At 51.1% G+C, this 14668-nt stretch overlaps 6 protein-coding genes across 6 annotated transcripts; 3 read left to right on the top strand and 3 right to left on the bottom strand.

Annotated features, from left to right (window-relative positions):
* Positions 1-151: 151 nt before the first annotated feature.
* Positions 152-1903, bottom strand: J4E82_008126 (uncharacterized protein; the record flags this gene model as incomplete). The annotated part of the gene is made up of 2 exons (XM_051734365.1): positions 152-588; positions 637-1903. The coding sequence occupies 2 exons, from the start codon at positions 1901-1903 to the stop codon at positions 152-154; spliced, it is 1704 nt and encodes a 567-aa protein (XP_051585841.1).
* A 688-nt stretch (positions 1904-2591) lies between these two features.
* J4E82_008127 (uncharacterized protein) lies at positions 2592-3958 on the bottom strand (the record flags this gene model as incomplete). The annotated part of the gene is made up of 2 exons (XM_051734366.1): positions 2592-3223; positions 3274-3958. The coding sequence occupies 2 exons, from the start codon at positions 3956-3958 to the stop codon at positions 2592-2594; spliced, it is 1317 nt and encodes a 438-aa protein (XP_051585842.1).
* A 660-nt stretch (positions 3959-4618) lies between these two features.
* On the top strand, positions 4619-5361 carry J4E82_008128 (uncharacterized protein; the record flags this gene model as incomplete). The annotated part of the gene is made up of 4 exons (XM_051734367.1): positions 4619-4633; positions 4767-4878; positions 4929-5066; positions 5117-5361. The coding sequence occupies 4 exons, from the start codon at positions 4619-4621 to the stop codon at positions 5359-5361; spliced, it is 510 nt and encodes a 169-aa protein (XP_051585843.1).
* A 911-nt stretch (positions 5362-6272) lies between these two features.
* J4E82_008129 (uncharacterized protein) lies at positions 6273-10437 on the top strand (the record flags this gene model as incomplete). The annotated part of the gene is made up of 3 exons (XM_051734368.1): positions 6273-6318; positions 6547-10071; positions 10136-10437. The coding sequence occupies 3 exons, from the start codon at positions 6273-6275 to the stop codon at positions 10435-10437; spliced, it is 3873 nt and encodes a 1290-aa protein (XP_051585844.1).
* Positions 10438-10824: 387 nt separating this feature from the next.
* On the bottom strand, positions 10825-11910 carry J4E82_008130 (uncharacterized protein; the record flags this gene model as incomplete). The annotated part of the gene is made up of 1 exon (XM_051734369.1): positions 10825-11910. The coding sequence occupies one exon, from the start codon at positions 11908-11910 to the stop codon at positions 10825-10827; it is 1086 nt and encodes a 361-aa protein (XP_051585845.1).
* A 294-nt stretch (positions 11911-12204) lies between these two features.
* On the top strand, positions 12205-13895 carry J4E82_008131 (uncharacterized protein; the record flags this gene model as incomplete). Its single annotated transcript, XM_051734370.1, has 2 exons — positions 12205-12691; positions 12748-13895. 2 exons carry the CDS (start codon positions 12205-12207, stop codon positions 13893-13895), a joined length of 1635 nt encoding a protein of 544 aa, XP_051585846.1.
* Positions 13896-14668: the final 773 nt, after the last annotated feature.

The following is a 14668-nucleotide window of genomic DNA, read 5'->3' on the forward strand; positions in this document are numbered from 1 at the left end:
GGTGCATGTGAAAGATACACTGACTTCTCGTATTCACCACACTAAAACGTCTCGGGTATCTTTGGTCAGAAGCACACAGTTTCGGGGCATGAAAACAATGCTATTTATTGCTCAATCCACATCATCAGAGCGCACACTTGCATCAAACTCCTCATTCCACCCCTATGCCTCTTTCCTCTGAGAATAGCTCATCGTCTCCATCAGGCTCGGTCTTTTCCCAATCCTCGGTTTCATCTTCCGCGATCTCTTCGTCAATTCTGTCGAAACGGCTGTCATCAAACGCGTTGTCTCCGAAAGCAGAGTACATGGACTGTCGCTGTGGTCTTGGAAGCACCATAGCGTCATCTTCGTACTCGGCGAAAGGGTCAGAATCAGGGCGCGTGGCTAGGAGCCTGCGATACTTTTCTACGCGCTCCTCTTGCGTTTCGATGTAATTATAGATGGGGTTGTCGAGGGGATCCACATAGTTGGCACGAGAAGACGGGCCACCGTTGTAAGAGGCGATTGTACGGGTTGTTGCAACAGACGGGGCGTACAGTTTGGTTGAGGCACACGAGATCATCGAAGGAGCAATGTTGTGGATGGAGTCTGCACGAAGATCATTGTTCATAGATCTCAATCTCTGCAGAGGCTTACGATCGAGTGTGAGGGGTGGGTGAAGCAGGGCCGGCCTAGGAGCAACGAAACTCATCCTGTCATCAGGCTCCAAGGTGCCGTATGAGCCATCTGGGCTTCTCGATTCGTGGAACTGTTCTGAAGCGTTCATTGGCGAGTGGACAGATACGGACGTAGGGCATTCCCTCAAAGCCGGGTGAACATCTTGCTGGTCGCCAGGAATTGTATACGTCCGCTCACGCATGCTGGGCATTTCAAGCTGGAAACCCAGATCTTCTAATGGCGATAGGCTGTTTGCATCTGGAGGTCGGGGATTGGGACCAAGTTTTTGGTCCAACAGCTTCGGAGTGGCTCTCTGGTTGGATTGTTGCAAGCTTACAGTACTGGTTGTAGAACGACCAGGAGGGTGCACATGAACAGTCTCAATCGGAATCTTTGAGGTTTGATCTAAAGCCAGACCGCGTGTCTTCTGCATCCTTTTCCGAGAAGGTAAACGAGGCTGATGGTATCGCTCATGCTTCCACTGGACGCGAAGGCGTTTAAGCTCCAGACCTAGGTCGCCCGCTCTCAGCAATGCAGTATCTCCAATTGTTTTCCGGACCCAATAACGCACAAATCTAAGACGTTTGCTCTTCATACTATCCCAACCAGCAACGCTGCGGAGGGCGTCCATTGTGGTAAATGCCTTGGTGTTGAAACGGCCAACCATTCCTGCGAACAACGCAAAAAGGACGTTTTCGTGGGAGCCGATGCGCGCCATTATACAGGCCGAGCATTTGTTTTGCTGGTAGTGCCATCTGGATCCACAATGGATTGGCTCATGATCCGGTGGAGCGGAGGCTTCGACGCTGAAATTGGGTTGCCACATTTGTAACACTGGTTCCAATTGGCGGACTTGATACTTCTGGTCGGCTGTTAGAACACCGTCAGACATGATAAGTGGATAGAGAAACTTTCCGATAGCGCCGTCAAATTCGTGGCGTATCCAGCTCCATATGTCGTTGACCAGGTTTTGATTTAGATCATTGTGTATCGAGCACAGGCTTGTAGAACCAAAGGAGAGCCGCGAGCAGCGCAGCCGACTGGGAAGACGTTGGATAGCCTTCTTGGTACGTTCACGGTAGAGCACCTCCTTGCGCTCATAATCCTCTTCGGTAGGAGCGGGCACTTTTCTGAGGATCCGGACAAGCCTTTTCATGTCACTGTTGTGGAGACGGCGAGTCTCCATCTTGTGCAGAAACGAACGCATCATAAAGTGTTGCGATTTGTCTTTGTGGTTGTGATGCATTGTGGGTAAGTTGCAGTGAAGGTTACTGTGATAGATCTGTAGCGAGTATGGAAGAAGATATAGGAGATTAAGAATACCAAAAGGTGCAATTGCAGAAAAACGTTGTGAACTCATGATTCATCAATGGTGTCAATACATATATTTGACACGTGTGAGTACAATCTGTGAAAGCTATTAATATGTATACATATGTCATGGAACGGCTTGAGGGGTACGAGTTGTACTAGATGGAGATTTAAATAGAACCATACGCACCATGGCCAAAGGTCGGCGTCCACGGGGTGCTGGAATTGAAGACAGTCTCATTGAGACAGAGTTGGTGTATCAGCTAAGATTGACTGAGTAAAACATTGTGTTGTAAGTCATCCACATATTCAAAAGTGTGGCATAGAACTAGATTGTAGGCAATAAACAATCTAGTATTGTAGCTGACCAACTCAAATTCAATGCGGTCCAAACCATCCAGAAAACGCCGTCCCAAAATCGTACAGTCCGTGAGCGAATGATGACAGAATAACAGGCCGTATCTCAAGAACAACCAGGGGTAAATGTGAAGCTATCGGAACATGCAAGAAAGTAATACAATGCAGCAGACGCAAGAAAGCTACCCGGGAGTTATACACCAGAGAACTATACATTACTGTAACCTTGTGATGTTTGTGTAAGTAGGAGAAGAAAATCAGTACCATCAATGCGAGCTTTCTAGCCCTAGAACGTTGGCTCTCCTGCCGTGCAAGTTTTGGTTGACCTTGTTCGTTAGGTCTTTGAAGTTCGTGCCCGCTGTCGATGAAATGCTGCTGGCCTTCTTTCGTGAAATGCGAGGCGTGGATGCGCCTTGTGGCACCGCACTCTCGTCTTGTGACAGACTGGAGGCTGTAGCAATTGGCAGAGGCACTGCGGTAGCTTCATTCTCTTTTTCTTGGTCGACCTTCTGCTGCGCCGTAAGACGAGCACGCTCGTACTTGGCGGCTACATCGCCTTTGTACATTGTTCCACCAAGTCGGTCAAGGTAGACGAAAAAGGGTTGCGAGAAATTGGTCTTGATACCCCAGCTTTGATGGTGGATATCGTGGTAAGCGGCATTGTTGGGGAAGATCCAGTGGATAGGGTCGTAGGGAAAAGCGTAACCACCGTGATCGAGGACCGTTTTGATGGTAGATCCCGTAAAGAACCACATGGACTGACGCATTGTCAAGCCGGTAAGCAGGTAGCTCAAACCAGCACCCAGGGTATCGAGCGCGAATCCTTCGATCGGGTGGTTGTACAGAGCTCCGTAGGCATATGGCACGTAAAGACGGTGGTGGCGTGAGTGGAAAGTTACTATTCATGTTAAAAAAGGCGTCGGGAGCATTATGTCGGTCAGGCCTTACCATATAACCACTTGTTCAAGTGCATCGCACGGTGCAGCATGTACTCCCACGCGTCCATGATGACAATAGCAGCACTGAACTGGAGGGCGGGTATGGCATACCAGTACGCAAAGCTAGCGACAGCCATCTCCCATGAAGCAAAAGCGGGAACCAGAGTCTGCTCTCCGGCAATTGTCGCTGTCTGCAGCAGCGCGGGGTATTTGCCTCCGACAAGAACAGAAGAGAGCATCGGTTGAGAAGTAGCAACCTTGGAGGCTAGCACAATTGGGTTGACGCCTACTGCAGACAAGACGTATGGGACGGCGCGTTGTGCGAGCCTGATCTTTTGCGCGTACCAAGCGACATCGTAGTCAGCTTTGCCAGTCGTGGGCGCGTCGTCGAATAACGACAGGCTGAAGGAGGCAATTATTTGGATGATTTGCTGGAGTATAACGTCGCGTAGTACTTCGTATCGTGAAACATGGTTGCGCTTGAGGACCTCAGCTGGCGTGTGCAGGCGGTATTGCGGGAACAGGTCGTAAACATCAATGGCGTGAAAGATCAGAGAGACGACCCAGTAGCCAACAACAGGCAATGCCGCTTGTATGAAGGCGTCGGATGCCCACGATGTGAGCGGTTGGAGAGGTTCGAGGGTGTATTCGGGGAGCGGCGGGAGGTCGTATGATGTTGTGTTTGCGCTCGCCATGATGCGGCAGAGGTGCCCTGGGAGAGGCGATTATCGATTACAGAGGTAACTATGTGAGGTGGAGAAGCAGCGCAGAGTAGCCGGTGACGATGGTGAAGGAAGCAGCTTGCTCGTGGCGGGACCGCAGCGTCAGCTACGGGGTGACAAAGACGGAACAAGGCCGGAAGCCGCGGACCAGGGAAATTAGGGAGAAGGGAGCGATGCAGCGGACGACGGAGGGTCGCTTGAAGTGTTTGGCCAAGGGCTTGCAATTGACCGGTCGGGCTCAGAAAGGAGAGGCTGAGGTGAGCGGAGCGATGTGGAGGTGAAAGTCGTGTGAGAGTGGTGCTGCGTGCCGGTGACAGGAGCAAGGCATGACGGGGGTTTACGATATACGCGCGCATCATGACATTTCGCCGCCGAGCACCCGGGCCGGCCTAGTCGTCGCAAAGCCACCGGCCTGCATTTCTCGCCACCCGCCCTGTGCGCACGGCCAGCCCATGGCTGCTACTGTTTGCGGCTAGCCCGCTTTCACACCCAATTTTCGACCCCACCAAATTCTCTCTCACACCCTTATAGTCCAGCGCTTCCTTTCCGCTCCAGTCTACAACCCCTCGACTGCCAGCCCCGACCAACCTACACTCTTTCCACTCTATCCCATACTCCACACCCACCGCCAAAATGCTCATCTACAAGGTACGCTCTGCCTGCGCTGCGTCGCTCTTGCCTGCGCTACTACCCCGCCTTCCCTGCGAGCCTTCACCATGCTTTGCGCATACGAGGATAACACGTTTTCCCTACTAGACGCAGAGTACTGACCTTTTTCCAGGACATCCTCACCGGTGACGAGATCATCTCTGACTCCTACAACCTCCAGGAGATTGACGGCGTCGTCTACGAGGCCGACTGCACCAAGATCAACGTCGGAGGAGAATCATTCGGTGGGTCCCGCCAATGCAGACGGATCAGTCACAGAGCTAACATCGCATAGACACTGGTGCCAATGCTTCTGCTGAGGAGCAAGAGGAGGGTGCCGAGGACAACGTGGAGACCAAGATCGACGTCGTCTACTCTTTCCGCCTGAACGAGACCGGCTTCGACAAGAAGGGCTACCTTACCTACCTCAAGGGTAAATACGCTAGCAGAAATTACAAGAAGCGCACGACTAACGAGATGCAGGCTACATGAAGGCAGTCAAGGAGGCCCTTAAGAGCAAGGGTGCTGACGAGGCCACCATCAAGGACTTCGAGACCAAGGCCTCTGGCTACGCCAAGAAGATCATCAGCAACTTCAAGGACTACGAGTTCTTCACCGGCGAGTCCATGAACCCCGATGGCATGATCGTCCTCCTCAACTACCGCGAGGATGGTGTCACACCCTACGTTACCGTCTGGAAGCACGGTCTCGAGGAGATGAAGGTCTAAGCTTGAAAGAGCTTGGATTTGGGAAGGATGGGGCTTGGTTCACGGTTCATTGAATTTCACGAATACCTATTGCATGTTTGGGAAAATATCCGCCATAGTGCGAAAAGCGAAATGGCACAAATCTAGACGACCTCATGGAGCCGTATATGACACATGATATTCTTCTCCTATCCACGCCACAGGTTACCATTGTCCACGGCGATAGCTTTAAGAAGCTTAGTGAGGACTATGATGTGTTCTCCGGAGATACTGTGAAACGTTTTTTTTTCTGGTTACTGACTAAGCTCTTGGAAGGCGCTGCGTGGATTAGTGGTGGAACTGTATTCCTCGGTGAATGGTCCCGCCGCGTGACTGCGTGATAACGCGTTGCATGCACAGACCATTGGTTTCAACGCCCAGCAATCGCTGCCTCAGGCACACATCCAGTATCCCCAGCCTTCCGCAACCTACCCCACCATATCACATTTCCTCCAACCCATATTCGCTCTCTTTTGCTCGCAAGAGTTCATGTCATTGATCTGATCGCATGAACCACGAGGCGTGTTGGAACGCTGTTGCCCTGCGTCATGACGGGTAACGGTGGTCCTGCCGCTTCGCTACCGGGAACTCCGCACCTCCGCCGCCCTGGGGCAGCCATCGACGACCTAATTCGCTCGCTGGAGAAAGAATGGAAGGTTGGCCTAAAGATTCGTGGCGCTGAATGGTCGCCAAAAAGATCGAAGGTGGATGATACTCCAGACAAGATCTGTGCGCTTGTTAAGTTGCTGTTCTACAGCGCACAGCCAGCCCTGCATCATGCGATCAGGGAATTTGAAAGCCTTGCTCCGAGTCTGACACGCGAAAAGCGTCTTAAAGAACTTCATGAGATTTTGTCCCGTACGAAAAACTCACAACTGGTTCCGAGGGGTAGGATGCCAAAAAATGAACCGCCCAAAAGTTTGACCACATCCTCAAGTGGTAGGTACACTTGCTTTTTACGCCCTCCGAAGTTTCTACCTGCACTTTTACCACATCGGTAGAGGATGTCTATGCTCAATAACTGGGTGCAATTCATAACCTATGTTGCTCGAATTACTATCTCTTTCTAGTGCGAGTTGTCGGCCTAGCACTCTACCCCACAACTAGTTGCCAAGTAATAGCATGTGCAAAGGGGAAAGTATTATGCAAGAGCTAAAAAGAGCACAGGAGTAAAGTCAGTTCCACAGGCAACAAACCGTTCGCTCGACGTCCAGCAAGATGAGCGTGAATCGTATGCGACGGCCATCGATCCAGGGTCACCTACAGACGTTGACACTGATAATGAGACGGACCAAGAATTTGAGACACCACAATCGCCATCCCCATCCCCATCGCCCTCACCATCACCGTCTACTAGGCCAGCACAGACGCTTTATCAGGCAAGTAATCATGTCTCTTTACATATCACCAAGAAAAGGCCTTACGAAAGCTCCGGTCGTTCTGAGAACTCGGCAAAGTTGACCAAAACCTCCAAAGGGAAGCAGACTGTCAAGTCTATCAAATCTTCGCCCATCGCACCGCCACAGTTCGTGAAGCCGACTCTCAACATGGCTCGATCTTTCCAGGCTGCACCTTCAGGCTTATCCTCGGCCAACACATCCTTCAACAACACATCTTTTTCTTCCCAGGAGACAGCAGCTACTACAAACACTTCGTTTACGTCAATCGATGCTGTCAGAGATCTCCAGGAGACGAGCCTGCTCGAGCCTAGATTGACAAAGATAAGTTCGAATACAGTGGATTCCCTAGATGATCGCGATCTCTACCAAGCTATTTGGCGTTCAGGAAATGGAGTATTCGAACAAGACATTCAGCGAGATCTCAATGAAGTCTTTTCCCAAGGAAGCAGCGGTCAAAGCCGGTCGACTTTTGGTTCTATCGATGAAGACAGTCTCCTTCAGGCCTCTGTCGAGGTTGAAGACAAGCGGAATAGATCGGAATTGATTCCAAATGAGAGGCAAGGAAATCTTCAAGCGCCTCTCATTACCAACCAGAGCGATCAGCAAGCCTACACATCGGATTCGACACTATTCCCATCCAATGGGGTACCAAACTATCAAGGGCAGACATCTCTTGACACACAGTCTCCCTTAAAGATGTCATACGAAGTACGCGATCTCCCCAACCAGAATCTCTTCGTGGGTGAGCTCCCTAAAGCACTAGAGCACGTTCCTTACCATATCCTCTTTATCTGTCAACGTCTAGCGATAGAGCACTCCGTCGAAGTACAGCACTTGGTCCGTGGCATGGACGTATCTACCGTGTCTTCTGATCCTGAAGCCTTTTGGCGTTTCATTGAGAAAAATAACAGCATTACACCTGTGAAGCTGCGTGAGTCAAGTCGCCTCTGGCCATCGGCGAAACGCAAATTTGATGGTTACGTATTTAAGGGGCACATCACTTTCAGTCTAAAAGACACTGGTCCCGTTGTCTATCCGACGCTGTTACCGGTACAGGCAGACAAATCGTGTCGATTTGAGCGAATCTTTGGTTCAGACCGCTTCCTCTACCTGCACACACCCAAATTTGATTCTTCCAAGACGCCCCGCTACAACGCTGATCAGGTGCAACAAATTCGCAGTCAATGGCAAGCATGGCTCCTTACCGAACATTCCTTCTTGGGTCGTAAATGGAGAGCCTTCCACATTGAAGATTTGAAAAGGAGTAAGAACGCCCGCCGGAAGGATACGGTCCACGAAAAAAGAATTGTACTCTTCGCGACAGAAGGATGGGGCATTAAGCAACCGTGTTCAGTGGGTCGGATGATTCATCAGTTCCTACCGTTTGATACCAACGAGAACCAGGGTTTTTGCAAAGCCTTTGCTCGCATTGAACTCGGGCTTTCTCGAACCATTCCAACATTATGCTTTGATACATCGCAAATCATCCACGTGGATGATGATTTGGCTTCAAGTGACCCGGAAGACACACGGTTTGACGATCCAAGACTACATTGGCAGCCATTTCCTAACAATACGGTCATGAATGACGGATGCTCAATCATCTCTGTGGGTGCCGCATTAGACATATGGCAGCGATACAAGAAAGCTACTGGAGTTTCTGGTCCTTTACCGAGTGCGTTTCAGGGACGTATTGGTGGAGCTAAGGGACTCTGGATGATCAGTGCAGAGTCATTCACCAAGGATCCTCAGCATCTCGAATATTGGATCAAAATCAACAAGAGTCAACAGAAATTTCACCCACCTGCCGACCAGCCACATCATCACCGAACTTTTGAGGTGTCCAACTACAGTTCCGCGCCGTCACCATCGGAACTCCATATATCGTTCATTCCTATCTTGATTGATCGAGGCATAAAGAAAGAAGCTGTTTCTGGTCTCATGAGGGAGTGCCTCGATACGCAACGCAAGAAGCTGCTAGAATTGCTTCCAGATCCTGTCAAGACGTACGATTGGGTTCACCAGAACGGCGCAAAGACCCGGACTGAACCTTCCTGGCAGGGTGCACTGCCATTATCTCTAGAGGAAAAGCTAAAGTTTCTACTAGAATCGGGCTTTTTACCCACCAGGTTTCCGTATCTTGCCAGAAGCCTCGAACGCTTTATTCAGACCAAGCAAATATTCCAGGAATCCAAGCTGCGGGTACCGCTTGCAAAATCGGCCTTTTTGTATGGTGTAGCGGATCCTCTCGGGGTTTTGGAGCCAGGAGAAATCCAGGTGCAATTCTCATCCTCATTCGTCGACGAGAAGACAGACGAGAAGTACCTCTGTCTTAGGGATATGGAAGCTTTAGTCGCCCGTCAGCCTGCTTGTCGCCGCTCAGACATCCAGAAAGTGCGCACAACCATACGCCCTGAACTATCGCATTTAGTAGATGTAGTGGTCTTTCCGTGTAAAGGCCGTTACCCACTAGCCGGAAAACTTCAAGGTGGTGATTACGATGGTGATATGTTCTGGATATGCTGGGAAACCACACTTGTGCAGCCATTTCTGAATGCGCCAGCGCCAGTACAGCCCCCTGATCCTGCAAAGTATGGCATAAAAACACGAAGTGAAAGGCTCAAGGATATCATGGATACCGGCAACCCGGAAACAGTGGATAAATTCCTCTGTAAAGCATTCGAATTCCGCAATAATCCTTCTCTACTTGGTTTCGTCACCACCATTGCAGAGAAGCAAGCCTACAGCGAAAATCGCATATATTCACCAAAGCTTGAGCAGCTGTATGATATGCACGACTTGCTAGTCGATGCTTCCAAACAAGGCTATGTTTTTACACAGGCGGACTTCGATCGGTGGGTACGCCGACTACCAAAACAACCAAAGCAGCCCGTTTACAAGGCCGCGATGGAGGATTGCTTCAACACCAAGGACTCCACAGAAGTCGAGAAATCCCGGAAGAAGCCATACCGATACGACTCCAAGCATGCAATTGACTACATCTACTTCGATGTTGTAAGAGCGCACAATATTGAGACAATGGTGCAGCTCAAATCCGTCTTCTTGAAAGCTTCCCAACTGGATGAGGCATTGCTTTATCCGAGTAAGCACCTTAGTGAGAACAGATCGAAGACGATCGAGAAGGAACTTTTGTCTCTGACTGGCAAACTGAGAGAAGTGAAAAATACTTGGAACGCTGGGGTCCACAGTAATATGAGCACAAACGACCACTTCAACACTCTCGTGAACACCTGTTACGAACGGTACCAGGCTATACGGCCTGACGATCCTGGTAAGCTCTCCCGTACACGGATTGTGTGTGAAACGTACACTGACTTTGTACATCGATTTCTTAGGCCATCCCGATATTCGACCTCTTATGGATGAGTATCTTACGCCTGGAGCATGTCTGTGGGATACCATCAAAGCATCGGTACTGTACAACACGTTTCAACGGCCCGAACAATCCACGTTCGTTTTCACTGTGGCAGGACGCGAGCTTGGGAGACTAAAGGCAAATAGCTCTGAGTACTCCAGGGCTATAGTATCATCCATCCGTGCTAATATGAAGCCGAAACCTATCAAGGCGCCAGTTGAGCACGACGAGGAAGATGAGGAAGACGACTTTGAGGCCGCGCTCGAGGAGCCTATCCGGTAGCAACTTCCAAGACATTTGACAGCGTGGACGGTTGGAGAGAATATGTAGAGATCTGTTCCATCTCGTTCTTTGGCTTCATCTTCTGTGGTCGTATCTACGCACCATGACATTGTATATTTGCTTCTTGCTGTCGTATCCGCGCTGCAGTATACCCATTTGCGCTTTCGCTTCCCATTAATTGTCAGCACGAAATGATAACCATACAATGATTACGCGAAGTTTCATGTGCCAATAAGAGTCCGATCGCCTCGTTCCAGCAGGCACACGTAGCCGCAGAGCAAAAGAAGTCATGACAGGGAAGCAGGAAAGAACACATCCCTGTAAAGCGACATGTGGGTATCATTAGAAAGCATCTACACCTCTCCAGAACATTACGAGCGCTACAGCTCAGCCTGCCGTGGGCGCAGCGGCCGCAGCCTTAATCTTCAAGTTCCTCCTCTCCTCTTCTCTCCGTGCCTCAACACCAGCCAAGAATTCCATACGACCCAAGTAGGCTTCTTTGGTCTTTCCATGTGTATCCAGTTCCTCTGCGATGCCTTCCTTGTCCACAAAACCTGTCCAATCCATGCGCGATTTGTCCACAACATTAAGCTTTTGCGCTTTCTCTGCCTTCTTCGTGATCGGGACGTCGGCTTCCGGAACGAGTTCTTGATCGGGCTGTAAGGTGGTGGATGTACGGGGCCAGGAGAGCTGATGTTCAGGTGCGAGAGCGCGGACATAGCCTGTAGGGTTAGGATCGAATCGTGAAGGGCGGCGGACAGGACGACGGAGCTTGGGTCCGGTAGATTCGGAGGGAACTTTAGGGGATTCTGCTGCAGGCGTGGTTGCAGCGGGTGCATCGAGTGTCTTCCAACCATCTTTGAGGTATTTGTCAAGTTGCGAGCGTGGTATCTGCTTCTCCTCGGTAGTATCCTGCCCAGCGAATGTGAAGATCTTCTTGATCGTCAGCTGTTCTTCTTCCTCCGCCGATACTGGAATGTTGACTACGGGTGCATGATGCTGTGGCGCGGCCGCTTCCTGCGGTTTGGTGGATTCCAGAGGCTTCAAAGGCGCTGCTGTCATCTGAGCCCATAGCGCGTCGACATCAACAGTTGCGCCCTCGGTTCTTGCAAGCGGTCTCCTCTCCTTGCCCTCAACTCTCCGTTGGGCCCGAGTTTTGATAAGTCCACCCTCCCCGCCTTCATCATCCGATATGATCAGCTCGTCTTCGTTGCTGCCTTTCTTGCCCTTCTTCTTCGCCCGCTTCTTCCGCGCAGCTTGTATTGTCACCTCATCTCCAGAGTCGAGGTCTTGATCGGCCGGTGCATTCCGCTTGCCCTTGCGTTGTGTGGGTTCTATAGTGACATGGTCTTCGTCTTCGGAGCTGGATGCCTCTTCAGCTGGGGCAGCGTCGGGGTTAAAGTCTTCATCGGACGATTCATGGTACTTGTCGTCGGCATTGTCGAGGTCTTCGTCTCCATAGGTATGTGGCATGATAAAGCGGGTATCGTGTTGGAGGCTCGAGTTCGCGTCGCGCAAGCCAAAACGGAGATGCGCCAGATCGACGGCCAATACGGGAAGAGCCTAGCGTGGAACAAGGGTAAGCTCCAGAACTACGTCAGTGACGTTCATAGGTGGGCGGCGGGGAGGCAGGCGCGTTCCAGATGAAAACAAGCCAGCTATGCTTCCAGCTGGGCTGACTTGCTTCCGTCTTATACCAAACCCCTTCGTTGCTGTCGCGTAATGCGCATCTATCCCTATCTTTGATCGCATCATCCAGCCAACACCATGGCGCCAGTCGACACCGTCGCATCCACGCGCAGCAACTCGCTCCCCATCGCCCTTTTCGGCGGCCAAGTACTCCTCGTCACGGTACTCACAGCTCGTGTGCTTCTCACTACTCGACGCGCCGCCAAATCGCAGCCGCCGTCAACACGCACGCGCTCACAAGACTCCGCTCGCCGTCGTCATGCCGTTACCTTCTCTATCATTGCGCTCCTCTCACTGCTCTCGGTAGGAAGCTTCGCCTTCCTCTGGCGCGCCATCTCGTACGTTCGGTGGGCTGGAGAGAATAAACATGACATTCCAGGCAGCCTGTGGAGCGGCTGGTACGGCACTGGAGCGGAAGGGCGCTGGTACCTGGCCGACTGGATCGCCGACATAGATCTGGTGCGCGAATTCGACAAGGTCGGAATTATGAAGCCTGAAGGATTCCTCTATACCAGCCAGTATTTTGTTGGACTAATTGCAAGCTCCATCTTTATGGGCGCCGAGGGTATGTCAGCGCCGTCATTGCAGCCCCAAGTACCTCCACTGACTTCTGTTCTAAAGGTCGCAGACGCAATCTTTCCAACACGACAATCGCCTCGTTTGTGCTACTGAGCTCAATCGGGAGTTTAGGGTATGCCTTGAGCTTGTTCTTCATCACAATCCTGTACACGCCTTTGACTATACACCGCGATGATACTCCACTACACGATGCGTTGTTCACCCCATATGCCTTCGTATACGACACCGGCATTGTTGCGTCGCTCATCACGCTTAATCTCTTCCCCCAACTGGTTTCCGAGTTCGGCGACAAGAGCATGATGCGACTGGGTTATCTGACCATGCCTTTGGCCTTTGCTTTTGCCCCGCAACTGGTCCCTTACGCTCTGGGCCACCAGCATACGTCCAAGGCAGCGGCTCATAGATCATACGCCAAAGTCTTCCACGCGCTGTCAATAGCCTCTATTCTCGTATACTGGCGTGTATGGACCACTCTGATCTATGTCAACAGACCCGCCCAGCGCTCTCATGTTTGGGATCTCTTCTCCAACTCTATCGGCAACAGCGATTCGGCAAATACGAACAGGCTTCTCACCAGCATCAGCAACGCTGGCCAGGCTCTAAAGCATATCAGTATGCACCCGGCTATCAGTGTCACAAGCCTTGATGTTCTCTTCGCAGCCATCAGCTTGCTGACGTGGACCTTCACCCGCGACTTAGATGTGCATGCTATCTTGGAAAGCAGCATACTGTCTTTCCTTGTTCCGACTCACGAGAAACATGTTAGCTTCAAGCAAGACCTGGCCAGAGTTATGGAGCACGCAAGCGAGCCATCGTCGCCTGTAGAACCCACAACACCGAGAAAACCGGGACATCCCGCTAAGAATTTGGCTGTCAACGGTACATCTAGTGCAACGCATTCAGGACCGACAGGTGCACCTCTGCGGCGCAGCACAAGGGGGAAAGCGCGTATCTCGGATGCGGATTCAGACGCAGGCTCGTTCGCTGGTGATCCTGATGCTACCTACCAACCATCCGAGAAGACCAAGCGAGCGGTGCAGGAAATGGAATCGGACGGCTCTGCGCCTGAGGGGGATCTGGTTCACGCTGGCGAGTCAACTGCACTAGCCCTGTTTCTTGCCTTCTTCGGCGGACTGGGTCAGTTAGCTGCGGGCACTCTAGGTGCCGAGGTGACAGGCCCGCGGGACTGAAATAGTCGACGTACTTGGTATCATCCGACCGGAAATGAGGGATGCCATTTTACTTGTTGGAATGAAGATCATATTCAGGTAGACCTACGGGCTTCTGGTGTACGGAGATGTGGAGAACGGAAATAATGGCTTTGGATCTTTGCGTTCGTATTCCCAGGTTGGATTTTAGGTGTGGGTGTATGAAGTCAGCATGTCTCACATGCACTTCGCCCAGCAACACTTAGGGCCGGAGCGTCGGGTAGTTTTTGATATTGCTTTTGGTATTCTAATGATGTACGAACATAGCGAGAAGCGTCGTGCACAATACATGAGTTGATGAGCAAGTTTAGGACCACACGTATATTGATGTCTCGTTGAGATTACTCGTACATATCTATCTGCTTCATCAGATGCTAAAGGGGATGTGACGCTGGTATCAATGACGCTGGGGAGCGTTCCTGGAACGTCGTGTAACCTTGCTGCTGCGGATAGCTATCCGCGAAAACGCATCCTTGCCTGCCATGCGGTAATATCGTTAGCGTTGACTCGAGTAGGGTTGGGCTGACAGAGTTTGATTTTGCATAACACGAATGGGGCAATTACTCCAAGCCACGGACTACAAGGGCATTCACTCTTTATCGTAGTTGGGCTGGTGTTGGAAAGCTGAGAACGAGGATGTGATGGTGCCTGAAGATCTTCCTGTGTTAAGCGAACGTAGACTGCACGCGACCAACCGTCTCCTTGCGATGACACTATCCGTCTTCTACGACGTTCCCAGATGCTTCAGCATCGTA

Source organism: Alternaria postmessia (genome assembly GCF_024291825.1).
Source record: "Alternaria postmessia strain BMP 2775 chromosome Unknown scaffold_62, whole genome shotgun sequence".
Classification (NCBI taxonomy): Eukaryota; Fungi; Ascomycota; class Dothideomycetes; order Pleosporales; family Pleosporaceae; genus Alternaria; species Alternaria postmessia.